The 20949-nt window shown below is 47.0% G+C and overlaps 2 protein-coding genes and 1 non-coding gene across 4 annotated transcripts; all 3 read right to left on the minus strand.

Annotated features, from left to right (window-relative positions):
- Window positions 1–1772: 1772 nt before the first annotated feature.
- Window positions 1773–10784, minus strand: LOC125544799 (callose synthase 11-like). 2 transcript variants are annotated; one of them, XM_048708564.1, is made up of 4 exons: window positions 10517–10784; window positions 10265–10367; window positions 2799–8192; window positions 1773–2155 (listed from the first exon to the last, which is right to left on the minus strand). In XM_048708564.1, exon 3 carries the CDS (start codon window positions 8176–8178, stop codon window positions 2800–2802), a length of 5379 nt encoding a protein of 1792 aa, XP_048564521.1. In that variant the 5' UTR covers window positions 8179–8192; window positions 10265–10367; window positions 10517–10784; the 3' UTR covers window positions 1773–2155; window position 2799. The 2 variants fall into 2 exon arrangements, with proteins under 2 accessions (XP_048564521.1, XP_048564522.1); XM_048708565.1 differs by lacking the exons at window positions 10265–10367; window positions 10517–10784 and adding an exon at window positions 8273–8609.
- LOC125549667 lies at window positions 5094–5174 on the minus strand. Its single transcript, XR_007301435.1, has one exon. It is a non-coding gene; the product is annotated as a small nucleolar RNA J33 (small nucleolar RNA).
- A 334-nt stretch (window positions 10785–11118) lies between the features above and the next one.
- LOC125544800 (basic salivary proline-rich protein 2) lies at window positions 11119–16383 on the minus strand. Its single transcript, XM_048708566.1, has 3 exons — window positions 16063–16383; window positions 15124–15393; window positions 11119–12763 (listed from the first exon to the last, which is right to left on the minus strand). The coding sequence occupies exons 1-3, from the start codon at window positions 16201–16203 to the stop codon at window positions 11354–11356; spliced, it is 1821 nt and encodes a 606-aa protein (XP_048564523.1). The 5' UTR covers window positions 16204–16383; the 3' UTR covers window positions 11119–11353.
- Between the last annotated feature and the right edge of the window lie 4566 nt (window positions 16384–20949).

Consider the following 20949-nt stretch of genomic DNA (forward strand, 5'->3'; position numbering starts at 1 on the left):
CTAGCTTGTTGTTCCGATGCGTGAAAAAACAGAAGTGAGTCGTCCGCAAACAAAAGATGTGATATAACCAGAGCACTCCTGCATATCTTGACCCCTTGTAGTCCTTCTTCTCTCATTGACTTATTCAAAAGAATAGAAAGAGCATCAGCCACAAAGAGGAAGAGGAAGAGGGATAACGGATCACCTTGGCAGAGCCCTCTCGAGGGGAAGAAGGGCTCCAACAATTTCCCATTGAATTTCACCGAGTACTTCACTGATGTAACACATGCCATAACGCGGGAGATCCATTCATTGGAGAATCCCCACTTAGAAAGAGCCCTCTCCAGGAAGTTCCAATCAACGCGGTCATAAGCCTTTGACAAATCCAGTTTGTAAGCACACAACGATGGTGAATTTGCTTTGGCGGTTTGGATGTGATGAATGCACTCAAACGCGATGATGGAGTTATCAGAGATAAGCCTCCTGAGGATGAAGGCACTTTGATTTTCAGAAATAAGCTCAGATAAGAGAGGCCGAAGCCTATTTACCATGCACTTTGACATGATCTTATACACCACATTGCACAAACTAATGGGCCGGAAATCCTTCAGCTCTCTCGGGTGTGGCACTTTAGGAATTAGCACAATGGACGTGTCATTAACTCCATCCGGCATGACACCAGTGGTAAAAAACTCCTGCACCACTGCCACTATCTCATCCTTGAGAACAGCCCAATTCCGCTGATAAAGCCTGGCCGGAAACCCATCACATCCCGATGCTTTCAACGGACCGATTTGAAACAGCGCATTGGATATCTCCTCCTCCATATATTCTTGACACAAGGCCGCATTCATCTTCGTGGAGACTTTAGGGGCGATACTATCCAACACCTCGTTCGGATCCAAGGTCGGGTCTTTAGTAAAAACCTCCTTGAAGTATGAATTGGCCATCCGTTCCATCTCCGATGGAGCCACACACCATGAACCATCAGCCTTCATAAGTCTCTATATAGAGTTTCGCCGCGCCTGCCGGACTGCCCGACGGTGTAAGTATTTAGTATTTTGTTCCCCCTCTTTCAACCAAGTAATACGAAACCGTTGAAGCTAAAGCATCTCTTCTCTATACAACAGCTCATCTAGTTCATTCATCTTTGCCCGGATTTGTGCGCGATCCGCACCTGACAGCTGGAGGTCTGCTAGCTAACCCCGCAACCTTTCAATCTCTTTCAATACATTCCCAAAAGTAGCTTTGCTCCATTGCTTCAAATCTTTCATAACTTCTTTCAATGACATGGGGAACACAAATTTTACACCATACTCGGCGAGGCTGACCAACCTTCGTCGATGAAAACTGGAGCCGAAGAATCAAGATGCACAGCCGCGTTGTTCGCTCTGTTTGACAGTGCAACCAAGACAAACACACATGAAAAAACGCCGGACCAGGAAACCAAAGCAGGCACCATCTCCACACACATGCCTAACATTTGGAGGTAACATTTGACATTCGTTATTTTATTTTATTTTTGCACAGATCAAAATGCTTAAGTTTTTCCCCTAAAATTTTACAAGTGCCAATTTGACCGTGACAATGAACCCATCTATTTTCTTCAAAAAATATTAACATTTGCAAAAAAAAAAATGATGCGCAGGAGCATATGTTCCCAAGAGTAACCCACTTTGTTACGAGTCCATTCCGACCGTACTCGCACGGATTGCAAAAGCGCCAATCTTCTTTTTGCCGTTTTTGCGCGGCACCAGATGACCACATGCAGAGCATGCAGAGAGAATGCAACGGAAGAAATAGCGCGTTCATAACTGAGGCGCAGACCTAGATCTGATCAACCACAGCGGGAAATTTCCATCAATCCTCAATTACACAACCTCTTCAGCACAGGAGATGGAACTTCTAGCCAGGCCAACAAATATATCGTCAGAGCTCAACGGTAAGCTGAAGCGCAATCATCATCTACTCTAACAGGCAGCTAGTGCAAAGACTCAATGCCTAAATCACCAAAGTTGTACGAATCTGAACATCTAATCTAGAGAGATCGCCAGTAGCCAGCAAAAGATTGCAATATGGAGCTAAGCTATGCCACGGAAGGCTTTCCGCGTTGGTGCTGTACAGAGATGATGACCGGATCACTACCTAACTGGAACCGCGGCAACCTGGTTAGTGCCTGCGAAAAAAATCAAGGCAAAAAACCCAGCAGTTACATCTCTGAATCAGAAAGTGCACAGTTTGATATTTTTCCAGTGCAAAAATAGAACAGGCTGTACATGCTACCTTGAATTTCATGCAAAAACACCACACACACTTCATTGGTAGTATTATTATTCTACTAGAGCGCAAAATTAACGACTTTCGTGCTGAGTGAAACTTGGCGGTATCGACACGCGGACAGACAGAAAAGGGGAAACACAAGGAAGCTAACTTCAGATGCACTCATCCCATTAGACAAGGATAAAACAGATGGTAAATTGATAAAGAATAGAGCATTAGATCAATCACATAACCTCAGCATTTTTCGTTTTCAGCACAATTTAAGCTCATCAGTGACACCAGCCCAACACAGGAATCTAAATCATCAATGGAGCTATTTATCATTACTGAAAACACCAATTGGACAATTAGAAAGCGGCAAGTTTAGACTTGTCAAATGCTATTTGTCGAAATAGTATGATTCACCATGAGACTAAGCCCTAAATTCCACTGCTTCCAGAAGCGTCACAATTCAATGTAAAGATGCCAGTAGAATATAAGTGGATGCACAGTACATTGCAAATAGGCCAGATAAATCGAAAAGGTTTATTATGGAGTACCTCAAATTGTGTTCGTTTTCTTGCCAGCAAGAATGCGGGATATTTGGAGGCCTCTGCTGAAACCTTCATTGAACAGTACCCTTGTCTGCATTTCTTGAAATCCTGGCAACCAGGACAGCAATGCAACTGGTGCCATAACAATCACTCCAAGCAGTATCTCATACAAACGCGCCACAGAAATAACACTGCCCCACACCACAGTGGATTCGATGAATGGCCTGATCACCTGAGCAATGGAAATCAAGCCCCAGCCAGTAGGAATGAATGCCAAAAGGCCAGTGAAGATGTCAATGATTTGAAACTTAGTAAACTTCAGGAATAATATCAGCACCAGCACTCCCAGAATGATGATAGCAGTCTGGACAACTCGGTAGTAAAGATGTTGCTTTGCAGCATACGTGTCCCTGGTATAGGACATCAGGACAAAAACACCAAAGATCACTGCCACACATATCCAGGAAAGCAGATACACGGCAATACTTCTGCTTCCATCTGCGATTTTGAGCTGGTATACAACCCCATACTGAAAAAAGAAGTATCTGAGATCTAACAGTATCTCCAAAATCTTTCCCCAAAGGCCAGTAGTCCGCAGATGATCTTGCTCCTCATACCACCACACTTCCCAGCTGTGCTCAGCCTTAGAAAATATACCTCCTGGAAACCAGATCCAGGTCATGAAATCCTCGAAATCATACACAGTTTTCAACCAATCAAAGCCAGAAGGATTAAATGCAAATGGAGCCATGATCCAGGACACCACGAGAAACCAGCTAGATATCATCATGACTATGTAAACAAGTGTGTTCCTGGCAATCACACTGTGAGCGGCATACACGGTCAATATTATTCCGAGCTCTATAGCCTTTATGAAGTGGCTCCTAGCATATAGCCTGTAATTTTCAGCGAAACTCTTATGCTGCACAACAAAGCCACGGCCAGTAGCCCGATACTTTGCACCACCATGAAGAATTGTTCGGCCATAGTAATGGCTTTTTGTTCCCATGGAAAATGTGTAGAAGACAGACGAAAAATTCATCTGCATTGTGAAAAAATCCCAGACAGCTGGTAGAAAACCCAGTTCAAGAGAATTCTCTAAAATCATTGGCAGGGCAGTGAAGAATCCGAGCTGTATGACAAACTGCTGATTTAGCACAGCACCCAAGGCTTTATTGTTAGTAGCATTAGCACTTCCCTGAATTCCAGCCTCCAGACCACTCAGGGCCAGATACAGGCGCCCCCAAACAAATGTGTAAACTGTCAAGACCACCAGCATTGTGTTGAAGTAGAATCCCACTGTTGTATAAAACACAGAAAGCATCCGAAAAAAATCAGTTCTATGACCAAGTCTGTAGATATCCCTACTCAATGTCTGTTCACCATTGCCACTGGATACCTTAGCTTCAAACATCGATATCTGATTAAGCCCAACATCACGCCCCTTGCCAACCTGGATGTACTCATGGTGGCTAACATTTCCACCACGCAGGGTGCAGTTGAAACCTGCAAATATGTCCTCACTGATATTGATTACTCTCGATGCCTTACTTAAACCACCACGGGTCAGAAACCAAAGGCGATCAAATACATCAGGATGCCCATAATGCATCCGAACCTTCAGTGGATTAGCTAGCACACGCTGCCCAAGGGTAACAAAGCTTGTCTCTTGTGCAGACATGAACCAAGCAAGTGAAGAGACAGATCCAGTGAAAACATGTTCTCGAACTCCCAACAGGGTTGGCTTTTGGCTCCCATGATAATAGTTGTACTGTTGTAATAGATTGCGCATCTTGAGAGCCTCCTCAAAATAATTATCCTGGTTCATGTCAATTGTTTGCACTGCATCGCCTCTGGTGAATATGATGGCATGGTTCTGGTTTTCAGGTTTACCTTCTCCAAGTTTCAGTGGGCCTGGCAACCTGATCCTGTATATCTCAACCTCTTTCTGCAAGTCCTGGTCAAATTTTACAAGGACAGAATAATATTGTATATCACCCATCTCGTGATGGACCTCATCAACATAAGCAACACGAAGGGCCTCATTTTTCTTCATAAGAGACAGGATATCTTCAGCACGTGGATCTTTCCCCTTTTTCTGGTTTCCGTATATCTGGCAAGCGACCACATATGTGTACTTCATAAGAGCAGCACCATCTTCCTGGCCTTTAAACAACTGACTGACAGTGCTGGCTCCTCTGTTCAACCTCCTTTGAGGCCGTTGTTGCAAACCATTGTTGATAGGATACACATCATTTTCATGCCTAATGGAACCAAAGCTAGCCAGATGTTTTGTTCCTTCTGCAATGTCTATCTCAGAGGCAGTATCAAGAAAAGCAAGCATCTTGAGAGCCCTGTAATAGTACATCATTCCCCTAACAGTCCGTGATAAGGTCTGACCCCTATACGAGGCCCAAAGTCGGAGCTCCTGAAATTTCCCAGCCCAAATATCATCGTCACTAACCATTCCCTCCCTCCTCATACGTTCTAAAAAGTTCGCCCAGTCATCTTCATAAATCTTCTGAAGATAAAACAAGATTGAGATGCCATCTTCATTTTCACGACGAAGCTGGTCTTTGTTGTACATGACGTCTTCGTTGTAATATGGAGTCAAAACACTGAATGCCACCATCTTCTCAACTGTGGGAGCACGAGGCATGTTCATGAATAGGGAGTTGCTGAAGAAAGCTATACGCCGCCTAGCCTCAGGGTTCTTTGGGACATTGTTCATGGAATCCCTGGATGTGAGGATCGTATGGAGGCGCCTCACCTGCTTGTAGAAGCTAAGATCATTCTCACCAGGGAATTTTACGGCATCCTCAAAGAGCAACCCAGATTCAGTCAACCTTGACGGTGCTAGCCCCTCTTGCCGGAGCTGTTCAATACCCTTCCTGGTCTTTGGAAAATCATGAACTGCAAGGACATAGAGAGTCTGCAACGTGTTGACTATCTTGGTCTGATCTTTTTTTTCCTTCAGTAGCAGTTCCACTAAGGTGATTACAGATGAATGGATTTTAGGTAACAAGTCTAGCCTGTAGTATTCAGAGAATTTCCCGTATTCCATTGCGTTATCAAATGCAAGGAACAGCTGATTGACAATAACGTGCTCATCCGTCCTCTCCTCAATGATCTCCAGCAGCAACTGGCGTATGCTGTCATAAGCTTCAATCACAGCACATCGCCTGTACTCGATGCTAGATATCCTACCCCAGTGTGTCCTGTCATCAGCCACTAGCTCTTTTGCTTGACTGAGAGCAAGAAGCAGCTCATTGTTTAGCAGCAAGCACGGCCACCGCACCACACGAATTTTCCAAACAACTGGTGGAAGCTCAAGAAGCTCAACTTCCTTGTCACTAACAATGTCTTCTTCCCTAAATGTCAGAATGATCTCATTCCAAATCAGTGCAAATCTCTTTGCTTCGACCTCATTTGCTTCAATTTTCCTATATGGGCGGCCAAAACCGTATCTCAGCTTGAGCCGGTGAATCGCATCATACAGTTTACTCCGGATGCCACCATGCAACTTGTCCAGGTGCTCCTCTGGCATCAAATTAAACTGCATTGCACTTGCAAAAAACTGAAACCTCAATCGCAGCTGCTCAACACTGCGAATCTCCCCCAGATGCGAGAAAAGACCGATAAGTGCCCCTGTAAGTGATGAGAAGACTGCATACCATATCTGGATATCCATGAGGTAAATGAGGACAACTGGGAGCCACAGGATGATTACAGCAATCCGCTCCGTGTGGGGCATGAACTCAAACCAGTTACGTCGGATGTCATGGAGGCTGAATATTGTCTTCGTGGGGGACACCATGGGCTTAATCTGGAGGAAGTAGCTGAAGCTAAACTTAGCAGCAAGAAGGCAGATCCAGAATAGGGAATACTTGATGTTATCTATTAGCCCCTCCCTCAGACCACGGCCTACAAATGTGCGCGTCTGGAACCACCAGGTGAGCACATATAGAATTCTCCAATTGGTTTTCTCCGTAAAATTCCGAACCCAAGGAATGATGAACAGCACCAACGCAAGCATCTGTGGGATGACAAACACAGCAGCTGCTTCAAGGAAATTTAACACCCTGGTTTCGGCGGCGAAGGACCACCTGCGATCTCGCCACCGCTGATCCCACATCCGCACATAAAGCACGCTGAATGTGATAGTCCACCCTGCAGCAACAAACGCCTTGAGCACCATCCGGACAGAGATGAGCTTAGTCTCCCTCGACACAAGACTGTATTGAGTGCCCGCATCAAGCAACGCCTGCATAAAGCGCAGCCCAGCCCAGGTGATGAACACTGACAGCACACGGACCTGGATGTCACGGTGCCTGAGGGTCTCCCATGGAATCCCGCTACCATTCCATGCAATGATCATCGCTGCCTGAAAGAACAGAATAAGCATCACCCATAACCGGTCGAAGCTGCGGTAGACATTCCAGAAAGACCGCTGCTCTACAAAACCAGTCTTCCCAACACGGCCAAACTTCCCCGGCGGCACAAAGAAGCCCCTTGATGAATCCAGTGGCCACCGGAGCTTCTTGAAAACTCGCCGGCTCCAGAAGTACTCATTTACATCATCATAATTTCTCCACGCTGAGTGTGGCTTGGTCCCATTTCGGCTGGCCTCCACCTCGGCCTTGAGCACACTATAAATCGGAATGACAACACGGTTCAGGAAAGCCTCCTCACCGCACACAGCAGGGATTGCAAGCCGCCCTGTCTCAATATCGATAGAGCAGTCCATGACATGGCTGAGGTCGAGGGCCATGTAATGGAAGATGTAGCAGAGGCACTCTGGCATGAACCTCAAATTGGCAGCCTCCCCCCAGATTAGCAGGTACAGCGCCGTGTAGAGGAGGTCCCTGCGGGTGTCGACGCCAACGGTGGCCGAGGCACCGGTCCGGCGGCCGGCGCTGGGCACGTGGACGTGCGGCCTCTGGCCGAGGTAGGCGCACCAGGCAGTGTAGTTCCTGAGGAGCTTCTTCCGGATGTTCCGGGCGACGGAGGAGTGGAGGACGTCGGCGGGGTGGTCGGCGGGCAGGGTGCCGCCGGCGCGGAGCTGGGCGTTGGCGAGGAGGAGGACGAGGTGCTCCCGCTGGTTGCGGACGTTGTGCAGCTGGAAGCCGAAGGTGGCGCCGAGCCAGTCGAAGAGGTCGGCGCGGCGGAAGTCCCAGGCGCGCATGAGCGGCGGCTGCGGGAGGTCCTCCGCGTGCGCCATCGCCTCCACCGCCGCGCGCACCTCCGGGAACCGCAGCGACGGGTGCTGCCCGTGCATCACCACGTCCTGGATCGGGATGATGTTGTACGACGCCTGGACCGGCGGCTGCTCCGCCGCCGCCGCCGCCGCGGCGGCGGTGGGGCGGCGGTTGCGCAGGTGGCTCATTCCGTCTCACGCAGCTGCAAAACAGGAGGAGGAATTAGTACTAGTCATCAACAACAGCCACATAATTTCCGGCGAATTAGGGCACTCTACACACATGAGGAGGCGGCGGCGGCGGCGGCGGCGGGCGAGGGGGAAATCATGCGGCGTTTGTCTGGCTTCGCCGGCGTGGGGTTTGAGGGGTTTGCTTTGCTTTGCTTCTGGGGTTTCCAACCATGACTCGCTCGGTCGCTCGCCCGCTAGTGTTTCCGTGCGCTGTACTTTCCGGTGGGACAATGATGACGACGATAAGAATGATGAATGAACGAGAGTTTGGTGATGCGCTACTCCAACTCAACAGCAGTTCTAAATTCTGATCCTAGGTTTCGTCTCGGTGAAGCCATGGAGCCAGCAGAATTGGCACTCAACTGACTCGCTGTTTGGAAAATCTAGGGGATTATTTTAGTAGTGGATTCGCGTAGATAACTTTTGGTTTTGGTGATCGATATAGGCGTGCATTTCACCCGCAAAAAAAAAAGATATAGGCGTGCATTAATTATGCTGGAGAGCCGTTTCAGCCCATTTCCAGCAGCAGACGAGATGAGCGGAAAAAGGGCTGGGGGCGTGACAACTTTTGAATTGTGGGTGAGAAAGCATAAGAGCTTTTAATATTCGGAGATTTGGAGCCATATGGCACATGAGTCCATCAGACTTTTTTGTTTGCTCCTATCCCGCAATTGGAAACATTTGGCTACATGCCGCTCACGTGCGGTGTTCCCGCTTGCCCACTGAAAGAGCCAGACCGCGAGCACCGGGGTACAGGCGTACAGCAAGCGGCACAACATCTTAAACCTCGAGCTTGCATCAATATCTCATTCGTTTTTTAAGAAATACTGTAGTAACGTGAAGCATTATCGCAAAGAAATTCATCAGAGGAGAAAAAGGCAGAACAAAACCCGAAAGTTCGTGGTGTAGAGTATCTATCGCCGATGGCCAGCAAGTGCTTTTGAGGGGAACCTGTGGTCGTGACACTTTGTTTTGGGGCATAATTGTTTGCTAGCTCCTTGTGTTTAAAGCCTCAAAGATCGACGCTTTCTGTTTTGCTTTCACCCGTCCCTGTTTGTGTTGTGCCGCACTAGAGAGCTACCAGTCAGACCTCCCCGCATTCCCGTCAAAGCGAAAAGAGGCTCGGATAAAGACCAGTTTGCCTTTCGTAATTCCTGGGCTCAAAACACGCCTGTCTTTTTCTGCCTGGTGAAAGGGAAAACTAGATCTAACTCATTGCCTTTTTCTGCCTGGCCATGTAATTTTTGAAAAAAGAAAAGACCACTAACGATAAGCACCCCGCAATAAAAAAGACCACTAACGATAAGCTAGCACGAAACCCTAGCTATGGTGGGCTGTAAATTTGAATCCATGGCGTCTAAACTACTCCTTTCGTTCGAAATTATTTGTCGCAGAAATGGATGTATCTAAACGTATTTTAATTCTAGATACATTCATTTTCGAGACAAGTAATTTCGAACGGAGGAAGTAGACGATATTACTAGTACTAGTGAGTGACACCAGTCTTTTTACTCATCAGCCGCACGCCGCTGCTGGCTTGCGTCCTCTCCGCAGCTTGACGCCATGCCAAAAAGGTGCAACGCACGCCGCAAGGGGACGCACGCAGGCGCATCAACAAGAATGGCAAGTGGGCCCGCGCGCCACCTCGTGGGCGGACCCGCACGGCGCAGTTCCATCAGAGGCGGCCATGTGCCACCAGATCAACGCGATACGGGCTAGCTGAAGGACACTGAGACGTGGGCCAAGAAAAGTAGGTGGTGGGCCCTGGTAACCAGCAGAGGCTATAGGCGATAGTATTTCCTTCCAGGAGATAAACTCGTCAGTCGCCGCTTGGTGAGGCCCCCACGAGACGAGCGGCAGCGGCAACGGCATCAGCGGGAGAAAACTACGGGACTGCCACTGACTGAGCCCCCGCTCGGGCGACGGCGCGACCCGTTCGTTCCGTTCGAGCGAGCTTGGGAAACCTCGGCCGCTAACGGCGATCTACCGGGGGAGTAAATTCTGGCACCAAGGTGGTTGACGGGGGAGGATTTAGAACTGTCACCTGATCGGTCGACCGGCGGCGAGGAGCGGCCGCCCGGGCCAGGTCTCCGTCGAGACCCTCGGCTTCCGCTGCTGCGGCTCAATCTTCCTTCTCTTCTTCACAGCTGATGAGAGAGAGAGAGAGAGAGAGAGAGAGAAAGCTGAGAAACGAATATGCATGCCCGTATAGGTAGGATTAGGAAGGGGGTGGGGGGGGGGGGGGGGGGGGGGGGGGAGGGAGGAATCGCCGGAGCAATTGAGATGGATTCGTTACCCCTTTCCGAGCAGGAGCAGGCATCTGTTTGGCCTCGATCTCCCCTCTCCCGCTGCCTCTGCTCTGCCGTTGCTGTGCCGCCTCCCGCTCGGCTTCTCGCGAATCGCCACTTGCTCGGCCTTGCTGCCGCTAGCGCGTTTGAGACGTTTCTCTTCTCCCCTTCTCGTCCGCCGCGGGGGAGAGGAGAGAGATGCTCTTGGGTGGGGCCGGGCCGGGCCGTCACTCGGGAACTTGTTTGGTTATTCTCTCCTAAACGCTACACAAGTCCCAACTGTCCTCATCCATTCTCTTCTTTCTCTCCAATCTTACTCCAATCCGAGCAGAGAAATGAAAATGTTTCCGAGCTGGAAAGAAAGTTGGGCACCCATACTCTGATATTCTCGTGATTTTCGTAGGCTGGGCAATACTGCAAAGGACAAAAAAATACTTGTACGAAAAAGGTGCGTCTCCAGCTGGAAGAGCGTAGTACCATTCACTGTAGGCCAGAGTACACACTATGATGAGATCAGGACAACACATCAACATGATGGACAAAACAGTAGTAGTACACAAAATTCAAAACGTACTATAGCAAACATCACCTGACATTGCACACCACAAAATGACAAGATAACTGGAAATAATTTGCTTCAGAACAGATCTCCGTAATCCAGTTGTGCACGTGCACGAGTCAGGGGGGCACATGAAATTCAAGCTCGATGTTTGTATGTACATTGTACGGACAGAATCAATAGACGGCATCATATCAAATCTTATTTATTTAGATTGATTTAGACAGATATCACGACACCACCCTGAAGCGCACACGGCTTCCAGCGAAACAGGGCCTGGCCGAAATCACCACGGGCGAGGGGGTGCTCCGGAGCCTGATTCGTTCAGCCTGTCGAGCAACGCATTGAAATCTATCTGCTGCCCGCTCTCAGTCATCCTCTGGATCACATTCAGCACCTGCTCCCTTGGATATCCCATGGTGATTGCCTTCTCGATCATATCTCCGTATGGATGGCCGCGCATCATGTGATGCTGCGATGACCCTGGAGGCATCTGTGCTGCCTGGACTGCAGAAGGACCACTCGGCGGGTAGCTGCCATACGATGTGTTGTAACCCTGCGGATGCCCCTGCGGCGCATACTGCGGAGGATAGCCCCCCTTACCTGGAGGCGGCCCGAAAGAGCCCTGGCCTGGAGGAGGAAGCTGCTGCCTTTGCATGTTGTGCTGCGGTGGTGGCTGAGATGGTGGGATGCCAGGTCCACCATATGAATATTGCCCTTCAGAATGAGTCACACCTGATGGAGCAATGGTGTTGTATTGTCCTTGCATAGCCGTGCTGCCGGGCAGAGTTTCAGGGGAAGGGTTCAATGGCTGGTGGGGTGGATAGCCACCAGAGTAGTTTGGTGGGGGGGTCGGGGGTCTCATCTGAGTTTGCGCATGAGGATGTTGTGGTTGCGCTGTCTGAGGAAGATGAGGGTTGGATTGCTGTGGTGGAGGAAACTGTTGAGCATTAGACAACTGGGACTGCTGCGCTGGTTGTGTTGGAAACTGCTGAACATTAGGCAGCTGGGACTGCTGCGCTGGTTGTGTTGGAAACTGCTGAACATTAGACAGCTGGGACTGCTGTGCTGGCTGTGTTGGAAACTGATGAGCATTAGATAGTTGGGACTGCTGCACAGGTGGAGGAAATGGCTGGGAGAAAGGCTGCTGTTGCTGAGCTGCTGGTGCAGGAGATGAACGAGAGGGTTGCTGCTGCCACTGCTGCTGGTAAGGAGTGTAAGACTGGGGCTGGGTTTGATTTGCTGACTGAGGCTGGGATGAAGCATGGACATCTTGAGCTTGAGGCCTTACTGGCAGGTATTGCACCTCTTGTTGTACTTGCTGACCTTGTGTGTCCTGGTTGCCTGGAGCTTGGTGTTGTGGGTAGTAAACAATGGCTTGGCTAACAGCATAGCGGTCCTGCTGTGGTACAAGAGAGCTAGGGGCCGTCTGCTGCACAGGTTGATCATTGTACTGTTGGACTGGTCCAGAAGCTCTAGGTACAAGTGCCGCTGAGTTCACCTGATGAGGCAAAGCAAGTGCCAGCTGCTGACTTGCTGCATCGCGCTTTTCTTCAGGATTCTTTGCCTCGGGGAAAGGTGTCAGCACATCTTCTTTCTTTTTAGATTCATCGTGTGTAAGTTGAAACTTGGCTAGCTCCTTCTGAGTATCCGCTAACTCTTGCTTGTCTCGAAGGATTTGAATAGACCTGTGCACCTGCACCGTTTCAAATTTTAGTCACGGTTAGAAATTTCTTAACAGATTAACACTCAAGATGTGTCAGCGAAGCACATATGAAAATTAAAGTACAAAAATGTACTGGCTAGATCATCTCAGGTTTTTAACTGTATTTCTTAACAAAACAATGTAAATGTTATAGTTAGAACCATCACAAGTTATGTGCACTGTATATGTATGCTTCAACTGCAGCTACAAATTTGCCCACCGAGACATAAATATATTTAGCATAAGAGTGGAGCGCATAACAGGCAACGAAAACAGGTTCATCATTAAGTAGAAAATATCATTTTTCATGTGCATTCAGATCTCAGCGACAGGGACGCTTATATCTTCTGTTGTGTCACTGTCCATGGGTTGGCTTAAATGTGTTTCCTTGAGAGAAAGATCATCAGTTGTTCCAGCTCTATGTTGAGATACCAATGGTTAGAATCTGGAAGGTGCAGATTAGGCACATAGAGTGATACAGGTTGACAATTGGCTCAAATACGACTTATACAAAGGCCTGTCCATGGACAGTCCACAGTAAGATGAAGGGCAAAGCAAGTCCAGACGTCCTAGTTGATTGTCCTTTCCTCATAAACTGACTTCCTAACATGCAGTGTGCTTATAACTTGCCATAAGAGTGTAGAACTAGAACAATGGTTAAAGGGCGTCAGATTAGAGGACCTGCCCAAGCATCCCCCAAAAAAGCCTTACATGAGCACCAGACAGTAGCTTGCCTGGAATTAATACCGTGGGTACGAGATCAAGCCTGAGCATACTTGGGATAACTCGTAGTTGCATGTAAAGACTCCCAAGTGTCTTTATGATGATTTACTTTTGATTTAGTGATTCAGGTAGGACCAAAGGAGTGATAAAATTTGGAACATGCACGAAACTTCCCATGCATGCAACCAAAGTGACCAAGGTGATTTCTCAACAATTTTGTGAATTCGTGGTCAAAATTGCTTACTTGTTATGTTAACTCAGATTTCAGATTATTCACCTATTCCTCTAAGATAAACCACCTATGCCAAAAAAAACATGGTATGCAGAGAAAGTCATCATGGTTCGGACCTAATAGGTTTAAGTAACCATATTAAACAATCAGTTCAGCTTAGCTTGGGATTTCTAAGTAACTGGAAATATCAGATCAGTGTAGGATAGGCTCAGACAAACCCTGAACTTTGGGCTTGATCAACTTCAACCTCAGATGAGAGATGCCTGGGTTGGCTACTTCGCTGGCCAAATATGATAATCTAGTATTGAGCTCATCAAAATCAAACTGCCAAGAGTCTCATATCATTTAGGATATCATACTGGTTATAATCAGTAAGTACCCACTCGAACTTGTGTTGCATCTTCACTGAGGCGTATAAGCACAGAGGATACTGTTACAGTGAATGAAACAGCCTGATGCATTGTTCTAACTTCTAAGATTGAACATAATGTGTAACTGCAATTTGTTTCAACTAACCAAGAAAAACTGGTTGGAGTGGAACAAAAGACATCACAGGAGGTAATACTACAGAAACATAAGCTAGAAAAAACTACATCAGAACAACAAACGATGTAATATAGATTAAATATATCTGAACCTTATACTTCCTATACCGATGGCTTTCGCTACTTAGTCTGAACTCACAATTACTAGATGATCAATAGCATAAATAAACATATTGGAGCAACAAACTGGAGCAAACATTTACAAGCAAAGGAGTAAACATCACATGTAAGTGATATACAATGTTTGATGCAACGGATCATGGATGGCCCGTTGGCCAAAGATGGGAGGGAGTGTTCATTGCCATCCACACGGGTTTAATCCCTATGATCAACGAAATGCGCCGTACTTAATCGGAGTACACACCACATTGTGTCCCTCCAGTATTTTCCTCATATGTAGACAACACACAAGCACACGCGCGGGCGCGCACACACACACTCATGTTTATTTGTGCATATGATGCTGGTGGTGTGTGTGGCTTGTGTGCATCTGCCTTTTACTCCCTAACAAAATATTCTGATGTAATAATATCCAAGATAGTTTCATCCAGAGACACAATAAAGTGCATACACATCAAATAAATTCATAGATATGATATTAGTAATATATCAATGAACATATGGCATGATTGCATCGATAATACACCTGAAAGAACTATATTATCAAAACGGCCTTACTCTAAATAGTACTCTCTCCATTCACAAATATAAGATGTTCTAACTTTTTGTGAATAGGATGTAGATAGGCACGTTTTAGTGTGTTTGTTCACTCATTTCAGTACATATGTAGTCCATATTGAAATGTCCAAAACATCTCATATTTGTAAATGGAGGGAGTAGTATTTACTTACTTCATGTAGATGTTTCTCAAGAGACTTTAATCTTAGATCAGTTTCATCACGAAGCACATCAGCTCGAAGCTCGCCTATGGACCTCTCAAGCTTATAGCAATAAATCTCCAGCTGTGAAAGCCTGCTGGTGATTCCTTCAAGAGACCTTAGCAAATTATCAGCATATTTCTTCATGCATTTCTCAACAGCAGAAAGTACATCCTCTTTGGCATAACTATCTTGTTCATAAACTTTAACAGATGGTCTCCCAAATCTGCTCTCATGAAAATCCTGTTGCAAAAGTACAAGAATGAGTACTGCAAGCAATGAAGGAAGGTTGAGCATTATAAGCACAGCGATTATGAAATGAGTTCGTTGCTGGAAGTAATGAATGAAAGTTAACCATTATAACCAAAACAAAACCCTCCAGCATCCAGCAATACAAAGGAAATTGCTATGAAATTTCCAGCATGATTCAAATTGTTTTCGAGCTGGACCCTTAATTTTTCCTATCTATTGACTAGCATTGTAGAAACGATAACCTGTGCAGGGTTTGAACAAATAGGTGATATATCCCAGTAAGGTTAAAGCATACGACCCAGAAATCTAAAACACCGGATTGCGACATTTCTATACAAGTACAAACATGTCACGAGTTTCCCTCAATCACGATACATAAAACAGTCGAAATTGTGTAAAACGTAGGGCGTATAATACCCTAGCCCCTAGGCAGAAGCACAACTGATGCGTAATAACGGTGAAAATAGATAATTTCCCATTCGAACTCGTCATGGGACACTTGAACCCAGTTTCGTTTTCCTTCGTCCCAAATTCCTCCAACGGAAAGGAGGGATCCGCAGACCAGAACCGAAATTTAGCCCCAAGCTTCTGTCAGAGCTTGGTACACCAACAGATACTGCTCGCGGAAGGGATCTAAGGGAGGGAAGGGACGATGGATACCTTGTCGACTGGATCGGGTCGCTTGGGCTCGGAGGGGGCGGCGAAGTCGTCGTAGGAGCAGAGCACGTCGTCCGTGCCGAAGTCGAAGCTCCGAGTGCCGCCTGCGGAGCCGCGGCCTGAGGGCCCGCCGGAGCCGGACATCGCAGGGTTAGGGTTTTGGTCGCGATGGGGAGCTTGCTTGAAGGGGAAGCGAAGGGCGGTTGATAGGTTGCAGGTGAGGAGAGAGGAGGAAGAAGGACGGATCGATCGATTGATTAGTCTGTGCTGTTTGTTTTTAGGGCCCTCTGGTGTGTTGATTAAGCAAAGGCCTCGCCACCCCGGCTGAGACGATAAGACTAGACTAAGTTTTGTATAGCGACGGGTTATCTTTTTTTCTTTCTTTCGGTTACTTTATTTATATTGAGAAGACTGGTAATCAGGCAAACAATAGTGAAAATTGTCTCTTTCAAACGTGGAGCTCAAGAACTACAGTCAGGCGCACATTGATGTGGAAGTCAAGTCGAAGGATCAGTCCTAACCTTGGCGTTTCACGGGTTTTTACGGCGAACCAAGAACTGAAAATCGGTATCACAGTTAGAACTTTTTGCGTACTTTGTATGGTGTACAACATAATAGTTGGCTCTGTATGGGCGATTTTAATGAGACGATGTACTCGGATGAACACTTCAACATTCATGCTAGACCGGAATGGTAAATGTGTGCCTTCCGGGAGGCAGTGGATTTTTGTTCTCTCCAGGACCTTGGATGGAGAGGGGTGCCCTTCACATGGGATAATAAACAACAGGGGAACTCCAATGTAAAAGCTAGATTAGATCGTGCCTTTGCAAATGCATCCTTTCTCACCCTGTTTGAATTTACTACTGTAAAACATATCAGTTCGACAGCCTCTGATCATTGCTATATTTTGGCCGAGCTGAGAATGGAGCGAGCGCACGGGGGACGTCGCGGCCCGCGACCGTTTCGCTATGAAAATGTGTGGCAGTCCCACAGCGAGTATGATGCTCTCGTCAGAAACTCATGGCAATCTGGGACAGGCCGTCAAGGGCTGGAAGGCGTAGTGCAAGCACTAGCGTCGGTTCAAAATACACTCGGGTCTTGGGAAGACCGCGAGTTTCGCAACATCTCCAAAAAAGTTAAAAAGCTGCAGAAACAACTTGAACGGCTCCGGGCGGCTTTGATCGGTCGGGGGCCAAATGCAGAAGAACTTGCAGTGACTGCCAAACTGCAGGAAATCTTGCGACAGGAGGAGGTGTGGCTTAAACAACGTTCAAGGGTTCAGTGGCTGCGCAAAGGTGACCGCAATACAAAGTATTATCAGGCCCAAGCTGCTCAACGAGCCAGATGTAACCGTATTGTGTCTCTTGAAAGATTGGATGGTTCCATTTGTGATGAACCAGCCGAGGTCGAAGCGGAAATAATGGAGTTTTACCAGAACCTCTACCAATCCCAGGGATTCAATGACATGTCCGGTCTTCTACAACATGTTCCTGTCCGTGTCACCGCTGCCATGAATGAGTTCTTGGAGAAGGATTTCACGGCCGAGGAGGTGAAAACGGCACTCTTCCAAATGGCACCGTCCAGAGCACCAGGCGTGGATGGATTTACAGCAGGTTTCTTCCAACGTCACTGGGACGTACTCGGTGAGGATGTTACCCTGGCTGTCTTAGATTTTCTAAACGATGGAGAACTGCCGGTAGGTCTAAACGACACTACTATCACGTTGATTCCTAAGGTGCGCAACCCCCAGAAAATCACTCAATTCCGCCCAATAGCTCTCTGTCCGGTTCTGTACAAAATCGCAGCCAAGGCTTGCACCAACAGGCTTCGGGGTCTGATGGATGAGATTATTGGCGAGGAGCAAAGTGCTTTCGTACCCGGCCGATTGATTATCGATAATATCCTGGTAGCGTATGAAAGCATGCATGCAATGAGGAAAAAGAAGAGATGCAAGCAAGCCTATTGTGCCGTGAAACTAGATATGCTTAAAGCCTTTGATCGCGTCGAGTGGCACTATCTAGAGGCTATGTTAACCAAGTTGGGTTTTTGTGATAGGTTTATTCGTCTGATCATGAAGTGTGTCACCTCAGTCAGATTCGCCGTAAAGGTCAACGGTTCTCTCCTTCCGTATTTCACACCTACGAAGGGGCTGCGCCAGGGTGACCCAGTCTCTCCATTCCTCTTTCTCATATGTGCAGAAGGCCTCACTTCTTTGATGAATCATTATGGTGGTGCACTGGTTGATAGAGGAATTAGGGTGAGTGTACATTCACCTTGGGTTAATCATCTGCTCTTTGCGGACAACAGTTTGATGTTCATGAATGCAAATGTACAAAGCGCACATAGATTGAATGAAATTCTCCAGTTATATGTTGCATGCTCCGGCCAAACAGTTAACAGGGAGAAGAGTGCCATTTATTTCAGTCCAAATGCTTCAGATCAATTGAGGACAGAAATTAAACAAGTACTTGGTATTTTTGTGGAAGCTTTTACCGAACGCTACCTGGGTCTCCCAACTGCCGTGGGAAGGATTACAAGTGGTAGCTTTGATCACATTGGTGAAAGGTGTCGAGGTAAAATGCAAGGGTGGTCAGTGAAAAACTTGGCGTGCGCAGGTAGAGAAGTTCTTCTCAAATCTGTGGTTCAAGCCATTCCTACCTACAGCATGACTTGTTTTCAATTGACAAAAAAAGTTTGTAAGCAACTTACATCTTCTATGGAGAAATTCTGGTGGAGTAGTGATATTGATAGATGGTCCTTGCACTGGATATCGTGGGATAAACTCTCAGCACCAAAAGTAAAGGGAGGCATGGGATTCCGGGACTTTGCTCAATTCAACCTAGCTTTGCTAGGAAAACACGGTTGGAGGCCCATTACACATCCCAATTCCTTGTGCTCCAGAGTTTTAAAGGGCAAGTATTTCCCTAACTGTCATTTTTTGGAGGCAACAGCACCCAAGTCTGCATCCACAACATGGAAGGCCATAATTGCCGGCCGTGCTGCGGTTGAAACTGGACTGATCAAAAGGGTGGGGAATGGTGATTCCATCTCCATATGGGAAGATCGTTGGATCCCCAACACTTCCACGCTCAAGCCCATAGGGCGTCTTGGCAATGATCATGTTCAAAAGGTGTCAGAGTTAATTGACCATCAGAATGGGTCTTGGCTGGTGGATAAGGTACATAGCATTTTCCTTGCTCCGGGTGCAGATGCAATATTAAACATTCCGTTAAGAGATTCTGGTGGGGAGGACTTCTATGCTTGGGCCTTGGAAAAATCAGGTGTTTATTCTGTCAAAACGGCATATCGTGCTCTAATGACTCGGATCGAGCAATCAGCTCAAGAGGAAGGAACGATAGCGGAAACTTCATCGTCAAATAAACACCTTTGGACAGCCTTGTGGAAACTCAAGGTCATTCCAAGAGTCCGCGTCTTTTGGTGGCGAGTCCTGCGAGGTATTTTGTCAGACTACGTCACTCTGCAACATCACCATATTAGGAGGATGGCGAGATGCGATCTATGCAATGCGGCAGAGGAAGATCTGCAACATGCAGTTGTAGCCTGCTCACACGCCAAGCAGTATTGGTCTGCAGCGAGAGACCTTTTGGGCCTCAAACTACCCAGATTACATCCTGCGACTTGGGCGAAGGACATATTGATGGACGACATGATCGCAGACCAAGATAGATGCAAGATTGTGACTATCATGCATGCAATATGGTCTGCCGGAAATCGACAGACTCATGACAAGGTTCCGTTCAATCCTTTTCATGCTGTGAAGACCATCCGAGATGATCTACTACTAGAAATTCCAAAACCTGCTAGTGCTGTCTTGGGGGTGCAATGGTGCCCACCTGATGTTGGCTGGGTCAAAATCAACACGGATGGGGCTATAAACAGCGAAGTACATTGTGCTGGGGGAGGTGGTGTAGCTCGATCCCACCTGTCCTTCATGGGAGCTTGGAGTAAACCCTTCCCCGGAGTAACCGATACACTAATCGTTGAAGCAATGGCACTCAGGGAGGGTGTTATATTTGCCCAACTTCGTGGTTTCTCACACGTCGTGATGGAGGTGGATTGCTTAGAGGTGCTGAATCTCTGGTCGTCGCGTAACAATTGTCGCTCTATTGTTGCGCCTATCTTAGATGAAATTGGGGAGAAGTCGACTAGTTTTATCTCTTTTTCTATTAGGCATGTCCCGAGGGCTGGTAATTGTTTGGCCGATCTCTGTGCAAAGCAAGCCTGTACCATGCTGGTGTCAGACTGCTGGCTGGAGGAGTGCCCTTCCTTTCTTATTAGCAGCCTACGGGCGGATTGTAATCGGATGTTATTAAAGCAATAAAGCTCCCCATATTCCCGGCAAAAAAAACTTGCGTGTTTCTTCAATTAAAAGCAATCTAAATTTTTTGGTTGGACATACTCCCTCCATTACTAAATATTTGTCTTTCTAGAGATTTCACAAGTGACTACATACGAAACAAAATGAGTGAATCTACCCTCTAAAATATGTCTATATACATCCGTATGTGCTAGTCTATTTAAAATCTCTAAAAAAACAAATATTTAGGATGGAGGGAGTAGTTTTTAGGGCGAAATGGAAAACTAGACGAGCTGTATGATTCATATAATTGTTTTTATCTGTTGCTTTGTCCTCTGCTTGAAAGAAAATTTCCATTGACAATTTTTTTGCAAGAAGGCCAAGGATATATATTAAAATTGTTCCCTTACGAGGCGATTCTTACAAAAATAGAAAATAACATACATGTCCTTGGGTATATTGTTGACGTCTTCCTCCTGCACTCGTCCGTGGCGCGTTATCGGCAAAGTTCGATGGCACCTCTGGATCTCAAGACTAACCTCAGAACCAGGGTAACGGTGTTAACACAGCGG

This window comes from Triticum urartu, chromosome 3 (genome assembly GCF_003073215.2).
Source record: "Triticum urartu cultivar G1812 chromosome 3, Tu2.1, whole genome shotgun sequence".
Taxonomy (NCBI): domain Eukaryota; kingdom Viridiplantae; phylum Streptophyta; class Magnoliopsida; order Poales; family Poaceae; genus Triticum; species Triticum urartu.

What these genes read in the sequence shown, in the direction of transcription:
- LOC125544799 (XM_048708564.1), bottom strand. Translation starts at nt 8,178, where the DNA reads ATGAGCCACCTGCGCAACCGCCGCCCCACCGCCGCCGCGGCGGCGGCG.
- LOC125544800 (XM_048708566.1), bottom strand. Translation starts at nt 16,203, where the DNA reads ATGTCCGGCTCCGGCGGGCCCTCAGGCCGCGGCTCCGCAGGCGGCACT. An exon ending in GACCCGATCCAGTCGACAAG is followed by an intron (nt 15,394 to 16,062) that starts GTATCCATCGTC and finishes CTTTTGCAACAG; the next exon opens with GATTTTCATGAGAGCAGATT. An exon ending in TTGAGAAACATCTACATGAA is followed by an intron (nt 12,764 to 15,123) that starts GTAAGTAAATAC and finishes GAAACGGTGCAG; the next exon opens with GTGCACAGGTCTATTCAAAT.